The 19,667-nt window shown below is 38.5% G+C and overlaps 1 protein-coding gene across 1 annotated transcript in view; it reads right to left on the bottom strand.

The window, feature by feature from the left end:
* EFCAB5 (EF-hand calcium binding domain 5) overlaps window positions 1-19,667 on the bottom strand; it is a gene marked incomplete at its 3' end in the record, with an annotated part of 62,714 nt that overhangs the window by 37,377 nt on the left and 5,670 nt on the right. Inside the window, exons 2-4 of the mRNA XM_084862347.1 lie at window positions 15,720-15,876; window positions 12,600-12,648; window positions 6,687-6,757 (exon numbers count right to left, since the gene is read on the bottom strand). Of these exons, the coding sequence (XP_084718473.1) occupies window positions 6,687-6,757; window positions 12,600-12,648; window positions 15,720-15,876 (277 nt within the window). The remainder of the gene's footprint in view (window positions 1-6,686; window positions 6,758-12,599; window positions 12,649-15,719; window positions 15,877-19,667) is intronic.

Below are 19,667 nucleotides of genomic sequence, written 5' to 3'. Positions count from 1 at the left end.
CCTAAATATTTAGTTTACTTAGCTGACTAAACCACCTAATTGTCATTATTGTTGATGGAACAATGAGCACAGTTAAGGTCATCTGCTACCTTGGGAAGTAGAATAGTGTAATAGTTAAGAATTCATATTTGGAGCCTGTTTGGGTTCAAATCCCAGTTCCCATTTTTACTGGCTGAGTAACCTTGGGTAAGTCACTGAACTTCCCAGTTTCTTCATGTATGAAATAGGCATTACAGTAGCTCTCTCACTGGTCATGAAGAGGATGCTGTGTTTACAGAACTTAGGTATTTCATATAATAGTTTTTGGTAGTCATTGCTCTTATTTCCTTTTCAGTTAGGTAAAATAAATAAATAAATAAAATGAAAATCAACCAAGAAAGTTTTCTATATAGGATAAAAATCTTTTCAGCTCACTTTCATATTTAGAAGGAAAAACCCATTGAGATCAATGGCTCTTAAAGTGGGATCCCTTGATCACATCACCTGAGAGCTTGTTAGAAGCTCTGAGAGCTTGTTAGAAATGTGAATTTAGGGGCCTACTGAATCAGAAACTACTGAATCAGAAACTACTGCAAACTGTCAGCCGGGTAATTGCATGGCATAGTTTCTCCACTGGGTGGCACCTGTGTACAATATATTGACTTTCAGCCTGCCATTTATTTCATTTTCTTCATTTCATTGAATGAGTTCTGACAAAATAACCTTAAAACAAATCTTTTTAAAAGCAACCGTCCCTTTAAAAAAATTGTCCCAAATATTACTTCTATGTCATATCATATAAGATGGTTCAGTAATTTATTGATTAGATAATCAAATATGTTCAATAAATATTTACATACAAGAAATACTTTCTTGGTTTCTAATTGAAGTAACAGCTCTTCTCTATAATGAAAGAACCTGAACATGTGCTATTTTCATTTCAGGAAGAGAAGTTGGGAAATATCAGTAAAACTAATAGTAATAGCCCAACCCACCCATTAAAACAAAATTATATAGATAGATATCCACAAAGGAATTATTTAGAATGCTAATGAATTTGTATCAAGTATTATAGGTATGCATCACCTTTACCCATTTTTCCCTTTAATTGTATGGGTATACATACATGTATACACATATATACACACACTGCTAGTAGGTATGGGGTTTCTTTTTGGGATGAAAAAATATTCTAAAATTGATTGTTTTAATGGTTATACAACTCGGCATATATACTAAAAACCATTGGGTTATACACTTTACATGGGTGAATGTAAGGTAAGTGTAGGAGGTTGAATAATGACCCTCAAAGATGCTAGGTCTTAATCCTTAGAACCTGTAAATATAACCTTATATGAGAATAAAGTCTTTGTAGCTGTGATTAAGTTAAGGCAGTGATTTTCAACCTTTTTCACCTCATGGCACACATGGCACACATGGTACTAAAATTCTGAGGCACACCAAAAAAATACATGTTTTGCTAATCTGACAAAAAAAAATCGGTATTTTTTTAATTCATTCACATCGACAGCTATTGTTATGTTGGCTATTATCATTTTTGCTCCTAACAAAATAGTCAGGAACTATATATTTTAAAAATTCTTGTGGCACACCAGTGTGCCTCTTGCCCTGTGGCACACTGGTTTAGAATCGCTGAGTTCAGGTGTTTGCAATGAGGAAATAATCCTGGATGATTTGGTTGGGCTCTAAATGCAATCATATGTACCCCTGTAAGAGGGGGATTACAAACAAAAGAGGAGGCATTGTGACCACAGAAGCAGAGATCAATGATGTGGCCACAAGTCAAGGAACACAAGCAGCCACTAGAAGCAGGAAGAGGCAATTCTCCAACATACCCTCCAGAGGGAGTTCAGCCCTGCCGACACCTTGATTTTGGCCCAGTGTTCAGATTTTGGGCTTTTGGATCCCCAGAACTATGAGAGAATAAATTTCTGATTTTTTAAGGCACCAAATTCATGGTAATTTGGTTTAGCCGCCATAGAAAGTAAATCCAGTCTGTGAATTATATTTCAGCAAGAAGCCTGATGCACGAAATTTGTGCCAGGGGTTCGGCCCTTGCAGCCATGCAGCTTGCCTCTGCCCTTGCAGCCCCCGTTTCATCTGGATGGTCGTCAGGAAGGTTGTTCAGCTGTCCAATCTAATTAGCATATTTTGCTTTTATTATTATGGATAGAGCTATTATCAAAAACAGTTTTACTGTTGCCACAATTATTGCGAATTTTTTGTTCATTTACTTTATATTTCAAATGTATTTTTATATATTCTACTAGAAGCGCGGTGCACAAAAATTTGTGCACTGGGGGGTGGGGGGGGAGAGGGAGTCCCCTCAGCCAACCCTGCACCCTCTTGCAGTTCAGGAGTCCTCAGGGGATGTCCAACTGATGGCTCCCCACGAGGAGTGGACCTAAGCCACTCTGGAGGTTGATTAGGGACAGCTGCTGGCCCTACCGCCCCATTGCCCCTCCCCCACTACTGGTTGCTGCTGCCCCCTCCCATCGCTGTCCCCTCCCTCTGTCCACTGGCACGCACCTTGGCTGACCTGGTACCACCTGCTTGCTGGCCCCGCCCCCTGCCGAGTGGTAGTTCCCCCATGTGGTTGATTTGCATATTACCCTTTTATTAGATAGGATTATAAGATCTTTGTAATCTTATCTAATAAAAGGGTAATATGCAAATCAACCATAGTTCCAACACAAAGATAGTGGCACCCATAGCCACAAGATGATGGCACCCGGTCCCCTCAGCCTCACTGGAGTGGCCGTTGAGAGCGGGCAGCTTGAGCATCTTGGCAGAATGCTTGCTTTGTCGCTGCAGCAATGAGACAAATGTTCTGCCCCAGCCGTGGAGGGTCTCTGGGCAGTGTGTGCACATGCAGAGCCTCCCGCCCCAGCTGCAGAGAGCCTCTGGGCAGCAGGCACTGAGTGGCCAGGCCCTGCAGAGAGCGGAGCACCACAGGGAGTGGCCTAAGCCGTCAGGGCTCCCAGATTGGAGAGGGTTCCGCTGAGGGCTCCCAGCCTGGAGAGACTGCAGGTCAGGATGAGGGACTCCCCACCCCGTGCATAAATGTTGTGCACTGGGCCTCTAGTTTTCTATAAACTCATAAAGCTGTAAAGTATCCTATCACCTTTATTAATTTTACAATGTACAAATATAAAACTTTAACACAAATATAAAAAAGTCTTGGTTCTACTAGATTATTTTTAATCTTGAAATCTCAGATTTCTTTGTTTGATTGCTTACTTTCATTATCAGGTATTCCTTTAACAATTCTCTTAATTTCACCTTTTTTAAAGTTTTATTTTATTGTTTATTTTAATTTTTATAAATATATTTTATTGATTTTTTACAGAGAGGAAGGGAGAGAGATAGAGAGTTAGAAACATCAATGAGAGAGAGTGATTGATCAGCTGCCTCTTGCACGCCCCCTACTGGTGATGTGCCCGCAACCAAGGTAAATGCTCTTGACCGGAATCAAACCTGGGACCCTTCAGTCCGCAGGCTGATGTTCTATCCACTGAGCCAAACCGGTTTTGGCTTTATTTTATTGTTTAAAGTAAGATATATATATTATATATTTCCCCTTTTTCTCTCATTTGCCTCCCCCTGGCCACCCCCCACCCCGGCACATGCCCTCACCCCCCTAGTGTCTGTGTCCATTAGTTATGTTTATATGCACACATCCAAGTCCTTTGGTTGATCTCTTTTCCCCACCACCCGCTGCCCTGCCTTCCCACTGAAGTTTGATAGTCTATTTAATGTTTCTTTGTCTCTGTATCCATTTTTGTTCATCAGTTTATAATATTCATTACATTCCTCAAATGAGTGAAATCATGTGATATGCTGACTGGCTTATTTTGCTTACTAGTAAAATAATCCTTTCCAGGACCATCCATGCTACTGTGAAGGGTGAGAGTTCTTTCTTTTTTACAGCAGTGTAGTATTCCGTCTTTTCTGTCATTTCATATTAGGTGCTTTAGTTATAAAGTACAAATAGCATTTTTTTCAATTATCAAAAAAATCACCAATCCTAAAATAGACTATTGATTTAAGAACAGATTTTGCAGGTTGGAGAAGAGAGGAAAATATTATTTCATTAAATATATACATTGAAAATATATATCTTTAAAAAAAACTTTATTGAGGTATAGTTGACATATAAAAAGCTATGCATATTCAATTCAACTGTGTATATGTAAATATATACAGCTTTTTACATGTCAACCATACCTCAAAATAAAGTGCTTTCCCCCTTATGGAAAATAAATATAAACCAAAATCATCATTACCAAGGCCATAGACATCCCCATCACCTGTAAGATGAACTTTATTTCAGAAGTGCAAAAAGAAAAGTTATCTTAGAATTAAGTAAATATGAAATATGAAGAGGTCTCCAATCACATGGAAGAATCAGAGAAGTTACATTTTAACAGACATTGCTAAAGAAGACTTCCCTCTCTGCAAATTGGGAAAACTAGAATTTCTTTTTTTACAACATTGCTCTAATAATAACTAGTTCTTTTAATTTTTAAAAATTTATTTTAATAATGTTATTTTGGCATTTATGGGTAAAATAGGAGCTCTGGAATACATTTATTTTCAATTGAACAGTCATAAGAAGTCATACCATGATTAATCTTTTCATTTCAGTCTGGCAAATTAAATTGCCTTTCCCAAGATAGAGGAAAAGACATGAAAGGCTTTGTCAACAGCAGGCAAAGTAACAAGAGACCACATGGAACTAGGATTTTTTTCTCACAATTTCAAATTTATCTGGGAATGATTGAAAATTTCCCCAGCTCCACTAACTGTGAGACTTGTGCAAGTTGCTTAATTTTTCTGGACTTCATCTATGTATGTTCATCTACAAAATTAGGAATAAGGATTGCTGAATTACCTGAGTTAATATACAAGGTGGGGCAAAAGTAGGTTTATAGTTTTTCATATAGAAAATAATAAAATAATTGATACTAATAAAAGAGAAATATGCAAATTAACCGCCACTCTGCTACCCAACAAGCCATGCCCACCATCCAATCAGGAGCAAGTATGCAAATTAACCCAACCAAGATGGCGGCCGGCCACAGAGCAAGCAGGAGGCTTGGGTTTCCCCAGCGATGAAGGAAACCAAGCTTTTCACCCACATGGCCGGCCTGCAAATGACCACAGGCCCCTCGCCCAGGTTGCCCCACAACCCAAGGGAACCCCCACTGTGATCCAAGACACCCTTCAGGACAAACCACCCAGTCCCCATTTGTGCACCAGGCCTCTATCCTATCTAATAAAAGAATAATATGCAAATTGACCATCCCTCCAACACACAAGATGGCTGCCCCTATGTGGTCAAAGATCCTGCCCCCATGTGGACTCAAGATGGCTGCCACAATATGGCCAGCAGGGGAGGGGAGTTGAGAAGGACCAGGCCTGCAAGGGAGGGCAGTTGGGGGCAATCAAGCCTGCAAGGGAGGGCAGTTAGGGGTGAACAGGCCAGCAGAGGAGGGAAGTTGGGGGTGACCAGGCCTGCAGGGAAGGGCAGTTGGGGGGACCAGGCCTGCAGGGGAGGGAAGTTAGGGGCAATCAGGCTGGCAGGCAAACAGTTAGGCATCAATCAGACTGTCAGGGAGTGGTTATGGGGTGATCAGGAAGGCAGAAGCGGTTAGGGGCAATCAGGAAGGCAAGCAGGTGAGCAGTTGGGAGCCAGTAATTTTGGATTGTGAGAGGGATGTCCAACTTCCTTTTTAGGCCTGATCCAGATAGGATCGGACAGTTGGACATTCCTCGAGGGGTCTCAGATTGGAGAGGGTGCAGGCTGGGCTGAGGGACACACACCCCTGTGAATGAATTCTGTGCACCGGGCCTCTAGTTTATAAATAATAATACAAGAATAAACTCTGTCTTTTGCATACTCACAATGAAGCATCCATCTTATATAAAAACTGCTGTTTGAAATTTTAACCCTGATGTTTTGGCTTCTGTAAATGCTTTCTTGCTTAAATAATACGGAAAATAAGACTACTCCAATTCCAGAGAGGCTGTGGACTATGCCCCAGACAGAGTTGTCAGTGCTGACACCAGGCTAGGCCTTGAGATATGGTCTCGTGGCCCCTTCCCAGCAAGTGAGCCTCCTTTCCCAAATTTGGGAGACAAAAGAGCTAGGAAAAGTACAAATAGAAAAGGTTTCCTTCATGTGGGGGGCCCAGAATTTGAAAGGCACATTTTTCTCTGGCCCTGAGCTTAATAAAAATGTAACTTCCTTTCTCTAAGCCTGGCTTGGTTCTTTTCTGGTCTTCTGTAACAACTGTAAGCCTACTTTTGGCTCACTCTGTATGGATAGCTTAGGACAGGGCCTGGCCCATAGGTAAGTTTTAGATCTCATTGTTATTTGTATAACCAGATTTCACTGAATACAAGAAGATGGCTTTTCTTTATCTTACCCAAAGGTGCCAGTAGAATTTTTCACACTTTCACATCATGAGTACCACTGATTGAAAGAAATTGTAAGTTGACTATGATTATAAAATGTAACCATAATTTCAGAGGCATTAAAATATTTTAAAATGTGCATCTTAGAATCAATAAAACAAGTTATTATGTTTATATTTGATTAAATTCTAAGTTAATGTATATGTGTCATCCACCAAAACTGGAAAAATAATTTGAGTTAAATAATGAATAATATAACTTCTTACTTCCGTAAATTCCATTTTGTTCAATCTTTGCTCCATTGAGTCAATAATATTCAACTTTTTGGCAAGTGTTTCTATTATGGAATAAAAGTTATTTGCTAGTTAGTGTGGTTACAATAAAGTTACATTTTTATTCATGTTATAGTGTTTTAAAATAACATAAAAGTATTTCTTAATTCATGCCCATTAATATTTGCAATAAAGTAAAAAATATATAATCGGGTAATATTCCAATTACTATAAAATTATTATTTTATTTAACCAAACAACCCCAAAATGGAAAAGAATGTGCCTACCAGGCTGAAATAAAGCAGAAACAAATATGCACATTGATAGTATAAAAGACTACACATGCACATATCTTTCCTTTTTCTTTATATAAATATGATCATATTGATCTGCAGCTGGCTTTTTTCACTTAACCACTCTTCTTGCAAATCTTTTCAAATAGAATCTGGAGCTCAGGGGAAAGGTTTGGGATGGGAACATGGAAGAGAGTCATTAGCAGAAGTCATGGGTTTGAATAAGAAAAGTGTGTATAATGTGTAAAGTGATAATAGAGCCAAAAAAGAAACTCTGGAAAACAATATTCAAAGCAATGAAAAGAAGAACCAGAAACAAAGATGCTAAAGGGTGATCACAGATAGATGTAAAAATCAAGAGAGAATAATATCACAAAAGCAAAGAAAAACATTTTCATGAATAACAGTGATAAATAATGGTGAATGTGGCAGTTAGTTTGAATAAGGATTTTTTCAGCTTCCATTTAATATGACAGTTATGTGGTCTTTGATGACCTTACCAAGACGTGAAAGTGCAAATTGCGTGAAAGCTCAAGGTGAAAAAATTAACACACTGGCTTCCTCTCCTACTTCTAACAGTAGTTCCTCCTGCCAATCATGGGCTGATGCATAAAAATATTCTTTAGTCACCATTGATTTTTTTTTACTGCTTATTATAAGATGTCAGTTATTATCATAAAAGGACTGTATATGCTTTAGTATAGCTTATATATTAAATGCTGCTATCTCCATCCCAGATCTTCCTGCAAGCTCTGGAAGATTACACAAGCCAGACAGGTTTCTATAATACTAGTAACAGTTGTTATTAAGTATATGTGTCAGTCCCCTCGCTGGACTTTGAGCAATTTAAGGGCAGTGGGAACATATCTTAGTCCTCTTGGTATCCTCTACCCCATCATATTTCTGGAACTAAGTGATGGCTCAATAAATATTGAATGAATAAATGGAACAGAAAATTAATACTATATAGTATAGGAGGTGAGAGAAGAAACAATCAATGCCAACTGGAGTGCTCTGAATTTCTCTAATTTTATCACAATCTCAAATACAGCTCTCTTAACTTGTTCTTTTTGTGCCCCTTCAAACACTAAGTAAAACAAGTCATTTAAAAATGTTTCTGAAAGGGGAATTGAGGTAGCGCTGATTGCATAATTATAGTTTTTGGATAGAATGAAAAGGTAAAAAGAGAAAAGGCTGTCAGCAATGTCTAAATCATGTTTGGGGAACAGTGATTGGGAGTTTGGAAAGCATATTTTGTTTTTAAAAGTATGACAGATGTCAGACAATCTAATGTTATCAATGTAATAAAGTGGTCAAAAATCAATCAATTGCTATAAGTTATGCAAATCTCAGGACCTAAACTCATATAAGGATTCCTTTCTGAAAGCAAAAGCATCAAAATCTATAAAATGTTTTTGGCTCAGTGGATAGAGCTGGTTTGGCTCAGTGGATAGAGCGTTGGCCTGCATACTGAAAGGTCCCGGGTTCGATTCCGGTCAAGGGCATGTACCTTGGTTGCGGGCACATCCCCAGTAGGGGGTGTACAAGAGGCAGCTGATTGATGACTCTCTCATCCATGTTTCTAGCTCTCTATCCCTCTCTCTTCCTTTCTGTAAAAAATCAATAAAATATATTTAAAAAAAACAAAAACAAACAAACAAACAAAAAAACAATGATGGGGGAGTAGGAGTAAAGGAAGAACTTCTGCAATTCCTGCAAAGAAAAAACTCTCTCTCTCCTGCTAGAAATGCAAGTAGGTGAAGATTCTGCTTAGAATAATTTGAAGTCTACATATAAACATAGAATGTGTATTTGCTGTTGAATTTTTAAAGAATGTAACTACTGTGAAAATTTGAGAGAGGATTATACTCTGCTTCATTCTGGAATTTTGCCAAAAGCTATTCACGATTCAGAAAATTATGTAATGGGAGGTATTATACATTGTATCTGAATTCCAATATAACACACCTGTCAGTCTGCATTTTATAGCTCTCCCACTCTACTACCCATGGAATATATACAAGTACATTCATTTTGCTCTTATTTCAAAATTTCAAATACAAAGAAATGGTTGATTAGATATAATTTTTACTTTTCTTAAATTTATTTAGGAGAGCCGAAACCGTTTTTGGCTCAGTGGTAGAGCATCGGTCTGCGGACTGAGGAGTCCCAGGTTCGATTCCGGTCAAGGGCATGTACCTTGGTTGCGGGCACATCCCTGGTAGGGGGTGTGCAAGAGGCAGCTGTTCGATGTTTCTCTCTCATCGACGTTTCTAGCTCTATATCTTTCTCCCTTCCTCTCTGTAAAATATAAATAAATTATATTTTTTAAAATTTTTATTTAGGAGAAACCAAGATGGCAGCATAGGTAAACACCTAAACTGCTGCCTTGCACAATTTCAAAACTACAACTAAAAGACAGAACAGACATCATCCAGAACCACAGGAAAGCTGGCTGAGTGGAAATTCTACAACTAGAAGGAAAGAAAAAAGCTCACGGAAAATCAGAGGAGCTGCAAAGGACAGAGATATGGAGATACGCACAGAAAGGAAGGACAGCTGAGTGCCTGGCTGGTGTTCTCTAGCAGGAGCGGGAAGGAAGCCCCCAACTGCTCTGAACCCTAGTTCCGACTGCACTGAATCCCAGTTCCAGGAGAAACCCCATAGACCTAGGCTCATATGGGGGGAGTCTGGACTTTCAGGTAGAGAGAAAGGCACACGGAGACTTGGAGCCTTGGAGACTTGAGGGAAACCGTGCTGGGCAGGGGTTTGGAGGTGCGCACCTGCACAGAAAAGACTGACTGCTGAGGTTGCCGCTAGCAGAAGGGAGTCAGAAGCTCCTAATTGCACTGAACCCCAGTTCTGGGCGAGCCTGGGGGAATCTGGACTGTTAGGTGGAAACTCAGTGGAGTCACGGAAGGCAGAGGTCTGGAGGCGCACACCCAAGGGCAGGGCTGACAGGAAGCCAAGGCTGTCTGCTCAGCCCTAAGACTCCACCCCATCCAAGCTGAGCAGAGGCTTTAGCAATTTTGCAAGTCTGCTCCTATAAGGCTGTCTCACAACCAGTTGGCATAGACACAGCTGATACTCACAGCCAATTGGCCTGGAGGTCAATTCCTCCCAGTGATTACCAACAACAATCAAGACTTAACTACAACAAGGCTGTACACACAAGACCACAAAGGGGTGCACCAATAATGTCCACCTCAGGTGACTAGGAGGCCAACCCACTGGCCATATAGGAAACCTAGCACTCAAAGCTACCCTACCAACTCAGAGAAGTAGCAAAAATGTGGAGACAAGGTAACAGATCACAAACAAAAGAAATGGAGGTGAAAAAATGACTGGATATAGAATTCAAAACCATAGTTAAAGGTTTTTCAAGAATTTCCTAGAAAATGCTGATAAATTTAGCCAGACCCTTGAGGATATGTAAAGGACCAACTAGAAATTAAACATATACTAACTGAAATGAAAAATATACAGAGACCCAACCGCAGACTAGAGGAATGCAAGAATCAAGTCAAAGATTTGAAATACAAAGAAGCAAAAAACACTCAACTGGAAAAGCAAAAAGAATCCAAAAAGTTGAAGCCTCTGGGACAATTTCAAGTGTACCAACATCAGAATTATGGGGATGCCAGAAGAAGAGAGAGAGCAAGATATTGAAAAACTATTTGAAGAAATAATGACTGAAAACCTACCCCACCAGGTGAAAAAAATAGACTTACAAGTATAGGAAGTGCACAGAACCCCAAACAAAAGGAATGTAGCCCTAACTGGTTTGGCTCAGTGGATATAGCATCGGCCTGGGAACTAAAGGGTCTCAGGTTCAATTCCGGTCAAGGGCATGTACATTGGTTGCGGGCACATCCCTAGTAGGGAGTGTGCAGGAGGCAGCTGATGATGTTTCTCTCTCATCGATGTTTCTAACTCTCTATCCGTCTCCTTCCTCTCTATAAAAAATCAATAAAATATTTTTTTAAAGGAATACAAAGAGGACCACACCAACACACATCATAATTAAAATGCCAAGAGCAAAAGACAAAGAGAGAATATTAAAAGCAGAAAGAGAAAAACAGTTAATTACCTACAAGGGAGTACCCATACGATTGTCAGCTGATTTCTCAACAGAAACTATGCAGGCCAGATGGGAGTGGCAAGAAATATTCAAAGTGATAAATAGCAAAAACCTACAACCAAGATTACTCTAACCAACAAAGTTATCATTCAGATTGGAATGTCAGATAAAGAGTTTCACAGATAATAAAAAGCTAAAGGAGTTCATAATTACCAAACCAGTATTATTTGAAATGCTGAAAAGTATTCTCTAAGAGGAAGAAGAAGAAAAAAGTAAAGATAAAAATTATGAACAACAAATACATATCTATCAACAAGTGAACCTAAAAATCAAATGAATTAAAAATTTGAGGAACAGAATAAACTGGTGAATATAATAGAATCAAGGGCATAGAAAGGGAGTGGACTGATAATTCTTAGGGGGAAAGAGGATGAGGGTGCAGGGAGAGACTGGACAAAAATTGTACACCTATGGATGAGGACAGTGGGGGGTGGTGGTAAGGGTAGAGGGTGGGGTGAGAACCGAGTGGAGGGGAGCTATGGGGGGCGGGGGGAGAGAAACTATTGTAATAATCTAAACAATAAAGATTAAATTTTTAAAAATATTTATTTTTAATATATATTTTTATTTATTTCAGAGAGGAAGGGAAAGGGAGAGAGAGATAGAAATATCAATTATGAGAGAGAATCATTGACTGGCTGTCTTCTGCATGCTCAGTTGAGCCCCCAAACCCTGCATATGCCTGACTGAGAATCAACCCATGACCTCCTGGTTCAACCTGTGAGCAATGCTGGCCAAGCTACTTTTCTTACATTTAAACATTAATTAAAAAGACAAATATTATTACTCTATTATATCTTATAATAAAGTTATAACCAAGCATTTATGTATTGAAATAGAGTGCATATAATTTTTATCTTTTTTTTTCTTTGTATCACATTTATGACATTATATCTTTCATTTAAAATTCTGTGTATCTAAGTAATGTTTTCTAGGAATTTGACAAAATAATAAAGGGTATTACAGAATATTTTTTTATAAAATGGTGCTAAATCCAGTGCTAAAAGGATTAAAAATCACTGACTGCTTCTCTGCTTTTTTACATTCTCCATCTACAAAGAGCAAAGAAGCCCTAGCTGGTTTGGCTCAGTGGATAGAGTGCCAGCCTGTGACTGAAGGGTCCCAGGTTTGATTCCAGTCAAGGACATATACCTCGATTGCAGACTCCTCCGGGGCCTGGGTCCTGGTTGGGGCTTGTGCAGGAGGCAACCAATTGATGTGTTTCTCTCACATCGATATTTCTCTCAATCTCTCCCTTTCTATTTCACTCTCTCTAAAAATCAATGAAAAAATATCCTCAGGTGAGGATTAAAAAAAAAAATGGAAAGAGCAAAAAAGCTCAAGTACATCTGTAAGAGCTTTGAAAAATAGCCATCTCAATATTGACTCTTCGTCTTAATTCAGCATCCCTTCCCTTCCCCCCAAAAGAGAAAAACAACAACACATAAATAATATAATAATAGGCATGCTTACCAAGCTTGAAATTTGGATTTTGAAAAAAATCATAAAGAACATTCTGAATCTGTAAATAAAAAAGATCATATATTACTTCTCAGTTACCATATACTCTCTGCCTACTACCATATAGTATACAGCTTCCCCCATTCCCCATCACCACCACAGTGGTCCATTTGTTACAATCAATAAGCCTTCATTGAAACATCATAACCCTAAATTCTTAGTTTACATTTGGGATCATTCTCGCTGTTATACATTCTATGGGCCTTGACAAATGTATAATGACATGTATCCACTATTATGGCATTATACAGAATTGTTGTTTTTTTAAATATATTTTTATTGATTTTTTACAGAGAGGAAGAGAGAGGGACAGAGTTAGAAACATCGATAAGAGAGAATCACCGATCAGCTGCCTCTTGCACACCCCCTACTGGGGATGTGTCCGCAACCAAGGTACATGCCCTTGACCAGAATCGAACCTGGGACCCTTCAGTCCACAGAGTGATGCTCTATCCACTGAGCCAAACCGGTTTCGGCATCATACAGAATTGTTTTACTGCCTAAAAACCCTCTGTGCTTTGCCCATTTATCCCTCCTTCCCCTCTCACTCCTGGAAACCACTGATATTTTTACTTTTTAACTTTTCCAGACTGCCATAGAATTAGAATCATACAGTATGGTAGCCTTTTCAGATTGGCTCCTTTCAGCTAGTAATATGCATTTAATTACTCCATGTCTTATCATGGTGTAATAGTTCATTTCTTTCTAGCACTGATTAACATTCCATTTTATGGATATACCACAGTTTATTTATTCACTCACCAAAGGACATCTTGGTTGCTCCCAAATTTTGGCAATCCTATATAATAAAAGCCTAATATGCTAAGTGTCCATCTGTCTGTTCAACCATTCGACCAGTCACTATGATGCACACTGACCACCAGGGGGCAGGTGCTCCAACCGGTAGGTTAGCTTGCTGCTGGGGTCCAGCTGATCGGGAATGGGTGAGATGGACCAGACATGCCCTGGAGTGGAGCCCTCCCGCAGTTGCTCCCCAGCCCCAATCGTGCACTAATGGAGTCCCTCAGCCTGGCCTGTGCCCTCTCACAATCCGGGACCCCTTGGGGGATGTCAGAGAGCCAGTTTTGGCCAGATCCCCACAGGTCAGTCCGGGGAACCCCACCAATGCATCCATGCACGGGGCATCTAGTTATAAATAAAGTGCCTTAATCATCTATGTGCATATTTTGCATGGACCTAAGTTTTTAAATCCTTTGGGTATGTACCAAGGAATATGATGGCTGGATCATATGGTAAGATTATGTTCAGTTTTCTAAGGAACTGCCAAACTGTCTTCCAAAGTGGCTATAGCATTTTGTATTTCCACAACAATGAATGAAAGTTCCCATAGATGCACATCTTTGTCAGCATTTAGTGTTCTTGGTTATTCTTGAACTTGGGCATTCTGATAGGTGAGTAATGGTATCTCATTGGTTGTCTGTTTGTTTTAAATATATTTTTATTGACTTCAGAGAGAATGTGAAAAGGAGAGATTGAAACATCAATGATGAGAATCATTGATTGGCTGTTTCCTGAATGCCTTCCACTGGGGATAGAGCCTGCAACCCGGGCATATGGCCTGACTGGGAATTGAACTGTGACCTCCTCGTTCATAAGTCAACACTCAACCACTGAGCCTTGCCAGCTGGGCTTTGTTGTTGTTTTAATTTGCATTTCCCTGATAACATATGTGGAGCATCTTTTTTGTTGTTTTTAATCCTCACCCGAGGATATTTTTCCATTGAGTGGAAGGGAGGGTGGGAGACAATGAGAGAGACACATCAATTGGTTGCCTCACACACTAGTCCTGTCCCGGGCCCGGGATCAGGCTAAATCCCCAGTGGTGCGTGTCCTTGACCAGAATTGACCTTGGGGCCTTTCAGTCCATGGGCTAACGCTCTATTCACTGAACCAGCCTGGCGAGAGCTGTGGAGCATTTTTTAATATGCTTATCTGCCATCTGGATATCTCTGGGGAATTGTCCATTTAGGTCTTTACCCATTTTTTAAGAGATTGTTTTCTTATTGTTGAGTTTTAAGAGTTCTTTGTATATTTTAGATAATATTCTTTTATCGGATATACCTTTTGCAAATATTTTCTCCTAGTCTGGGGCTTATCTTCCTTGGTCTATTTTTAATAATTCACTTTGGGGGGTAGTGGTAGAGGGGCTGGATGAAAAAGGTGAAGGGATTAATAATAGTTAAAAACAAAAAAACAAAAAAACAACTTGCTCAGCCAGCCAAGCCAGTGTGGTTCAGTGATTGAGCGTTGACCTGTGAACCAAGAGGTCAAGATTCAATTCCAGGTAGGACACATGCCCAGGTTTCAGGCTCCACCCCCAGTGGGGCTGAGCAGAGGACAGCAGATCAATGATTCTCTCTCATCCTTGATGTTTCTGTCTCTCTCCCTCTCCCTTTCTCTCTGAAAACAATAAAGAAAAATTAAAAAATAAATTTAAAAAACCACCTCATAGACACAGACAACACTATGGTGATTACTAGAGGGAGATAAATGGTGATGGAAGGAGACTTTGGGTGGTGAACACACAATACAATATACATGTATTATAGAATGTACACCTGAAATTTATATAAATTTATTAACCAATATCACCCCAATAAATCCAATAAAAAATTTACTTTGAACAAAAAAAAATATGCTTGTCATTTTATCTAACCAGAAATATTCTCACATCTGTATATACATACCTAAGAGAAAATATTTAACTCTTAAAGTAGAGATGTCATCTAGAGCTAAGATAGTCTCTTAGCCCACAGAAGTAATTAGTCACATATATAATTTTAAAAAAGAAATGGAAGCTATCCCTGACTTTAATGAAGATTTTAAGAACCTCGGCCAGAGTCAATGTAATTTTAGAACTCTAGCTAAAGTGTTTAAAAACACTCAAGAGAAAATTAAAGAAATCTATTCTCATAGACTAGTGTTAAGAATTGACTTACATCAGCAGGACTGAAAAGTTAGAGGGAGAATTTTAGTACTCCACTCAGTATTCTAGCAATCACCTTCGTATTTTCCAACTCACCTACCCTTCGAAGACACCCCCTTTCTTACCACTTTCAGAGGAATTTTCCCCTTAGGGTCTAGAATCCATTCATCGAACTGCTCCTGCAGAGCCTGTTGGCGTAGATTGGCCACCTGGCCTTTGACTTGGTTTATGTATTCTCTTTGTTCCTGTTTCTCTTTAATCTTCTCCTTCATCCTAGATACTCTGAAGGATGTAGAAATAGAAGACCATTGGATTTGATTCAGATTGTTTAAACGGCAGAACCACAAGAGTTCAGAGCCTCACAGAAACGTTGAACCTGTCTTTTCTTCATGAAATTATCCTCGATTCAAGCCTGCAGCACATTAATCATCGGCTGTCTTCTGTTATTTGACTTTTTATGGAGGTAGGCCTTATTTTATCCAACTAAATACTATACTTAAAAAGTACTAAGAATAGCCCTAGAAGCTGCCACAAACACTCTAAAAATAAGGTTGAATGTACCCTAAGGCCTTAAGATGGTGGGGTGTCTCTCTTCCCTGATGCAGAAATCATGTGGAATTAGTCTGATTCAAGATCTAGGAAGAGAGCCTGAAAAGATGCATTTATAACAAGCATCTCAAGTAGTTCTGATACCTTGGACCAAACTTTTGATTTCTGTTTAGGAATATATGTTGCCAGATTCCTTTATCTGGCCAGAGTTAAATACTTTGACAGCCCCTGAGCACAATAGTTATCCTTGTAGTCAGACAGAGATGTATTACCCAGGTAGAAAATGGGGGAAGAATTGTGATTTTAATTGTTTCTATGTTCATCATCCTGACTAGGACTTCAAAACCCCCAAAATGGTTTTGATTGAAATACCAAAATAGTTCAAAATAACAAAAATAAGTACTGGTTTCAAATACAATTTTGCAATAATGTTTGAGGCAGGTCTTCATCTTTAATGAATGACTAAAGTAATCTGACAGACTTTAAAAGGCAAAAGGCTTTTCAGAGAGAACTGGTATTTGGATACTCCTAATACTAAAAAACAAAAACAAAAAACAATCCTAAAATCTAAGTAATTACTTTGTGGTCAGATAAGATCTTCAAAATTCTCTAGGAAAATAAACCTTCAAAAATAAACTTGGAAGTTTGAAACCCAAAATCTCAATGTGGTTCAATAGTGTGGAAGATTCTGTATCGATTTAAAAGTGCTGGAAGATTCATTAGTATTTCAAAGGAAGTGCTAATTTCCTGTGATACAACTGCTAACCAGCCAAACCTCCACCACTTATCTCAGAGCCCCCAGTCCCTTCCTTTGCTAGCTCTCTGGCTCTTCCACTTCTCTTTCTCCCTCCGCTACTTTATCTCCTTCTCTCTTCCTACTTCTCTCTCTTTCCCCTCTCTATAAAACATTCTCCTAAATGTCTGTCTTCTTTCCTGCATGGCTCTCTATTTTGTGTCTTTCTTCTAGCCTTTTCTCATTCACTCACTAAGTCAGTCATTTATTCACTCAATACACAAACATTTATTGAGCTCCTACTCTGATTTTGCTATTATAAAGCTTAGAGTCCAATACAGAACAGTTAAGTAAACAATATTATGTATAAGTACTGGGTGTCTCCAGTACTTATTATACATCTTTATATGTATTGATCACTGCAACACAAAAGGGGATTAACAAAATTGGGTTTCGGTCAATTACCCAAAATTAAGACATATCTCATAATAATCTTATGTATATATATAAAAAAAACAAGCACAAGAAAAATAACCCACACAAAACTTACATAATGAGAGCAAGATTAGGATAGGTAAATTAATTTATAATGACATAGTATTAGAACTAAGCTGAACTCTAAAGGATTGGTAAGATAGCTAAAGAGGAAGAAGAATGATAACAGGCAGAGGAAATGACATATGTTAAGACCCTGAGGTGGAAAGAAGCATGATATGCTAGGTACCTTTGATCTAGTGGCTCCAAACTTTGAAGCTAGCCTTGATGGTGATGATTTCCTATTTCCTAATGAGGTGGTTGAGTTTCAATTCAATATTGGAAGGAGAAAGAATATTCCCCCCTGGGGGACTGAGAAGCATCTGTTTTGATGGTATAGGACTGAGCAAGGCAGAGGATATATATGACCCAAGGCAGTTGCATGTAAGATCTTCAGCCATTAAAAACCAAGGCAGTTGCATGTAAGGTTTGCAGTCAACTCTACCTTAGTCTTTTTAACATTCGTAATTTTTTATGCCACTGAAGAAGAACTATAGATTCATACAACGTCAAGTTGCAGGTGTGTGTGTGTGTGTGTGTGTGTGTGTGTGTGTGTGTAGTATTGTGATAACATCCAGGGAGACAAGGATTTCTTAGTCTATAAATACTAGGTACTAATATTGGATATATACATATACAACAGAGTGTAGTTTCTAAATTAATATGAACTACTCAATCTATATACCTTATTATTACGTTTAAGGTTGAACAAAAGTAGAAACTATTTGGAAAAAGTCCTATCACACACATTTGGGTACAATAGATATTCAAATACTATATTTTAAAAAAGCATTTCCTTATCTACTCACTTTTAGCATAATCTATTTTACTGAAATGACAAAAATATGATATTCAAAACAGATTGACAAGATGACTAATATTAATAATATCACTTCAGGGGAAGCATCTATGGGATTTCCTAGCATAATGTAAGCACAAGGGTTTGGCTCGTAAAGAGGTGGCAGCTGGTATGGTGTGTGAGCAGACAGACATCTGCCTAGGAAGTCACTGTCTCCTGGCAACTAAGGAAGCCCCATATCCAGAATGAAACATTCCCTCGGTCTTGCCAAGTCCTAGTGCTGGCATCTTGTAAGGATGAGTTAGACATTTTGGTGTCTGTATGTGTGTTTTTAAACACAAAAAAGTAAGTCCTTTGAAGTAAACCTTCAAACCCTTTGCAGACACCACATTCTAACAGAAACATATACAACATGTTTGTCACATAATCTGCGTAAGCTCCTTGAACACTGCATATGAGGGAGTTATTATAAGCAAAATAAAGGCATGTGTCTCTTTCCCTTTTAGTTTTCACTTGGTTTGTGTTTCCTTAATGCTTGAGCACTTATTCTGGCTTATTTATGTCCTTTATATAGCTGTAGTAGAGAAAGTAATTTCTGTGGAATGTTTCTTTGTGATTCTTTCTCTTTCTGGATTAAGTGTTCCATTATTAGTTAAAAGGCTTATAAAGAGGACTACAGGAAAAGTGTCCAAAAGGTATCTGAAGGTTTATCATAGATACATAGTGATTATGAAATAAGCAAAGGATATAGGGACCAGAGGTCATTACCAAGCCAGAACTGGATATACATCGCTATTAACTATCACACAAAAAGATCCAAGTTTTTGCCCTGGATCCTTTAGACCTACTTCCTGGTTCATTTAAATTCTCATTCTAGGATCAGGACTGTATATCCTGATTTGGTGGAGGAAAGAGAGAACATTGATAGTGTAATAGGTCCCATTTCTCTGAAGCAGGGTGACATTCTAACATTAATAATTGTTCTCTATAATCCTTATTTTTACTGTTTAATTTTTTCTTTTCTTTTCTTTTGAATACATCATACAATAAAGCTGACCTTTTTGGTGCATAGTTGTACAAATTTCAACACATGTAAATATACCTAACCATCATCATAGTCAGGCTATTGAAAATTTGTAATCCTATTTTAAGAGAAAATTTTTTTCATTATCAATTCACAAGGCAGTAGTAACTTTCAGAATATGTATTCTCAAACACTGGAGGAACCAACAATCCGAGGGAAAAGATGGAAAAAAAAAAAAAAAAAAGAAGAAGAAGAAGTAGAAAAGCAAAATGAGATGAACCTAACCTCCTTATTGGTTTTACAAAATTAAATGTAAGGATTAAAATCCACTTTAATTCTATACCTCTCTTCCAGGAAGCCTGATGAAAAGCAATAAAAGTATTGTATACGTAAAACTTACAAACAGCAATAATATTTTATTTCTCAGAAAGTGG

The sequence above is a fragment of the Pipistrellus hanaki genome (genome assembly GCF_964339955.1).
Source record: "Pipistrellus hanaki genome assembly, chromosome: 16".
In the NCBI taxonomy this organism is placed as follows: Eukaryota; Metazoa; Chordata; class Mammalia; order Chiroptera; family Vespertilionidae; genus Pipistrellus; species Pipistrellus hanaki.
Note: the sequence above shows the minus strand (reverse complement) of the source record. Positions and strands in the feature narration are given on the sequence as shown.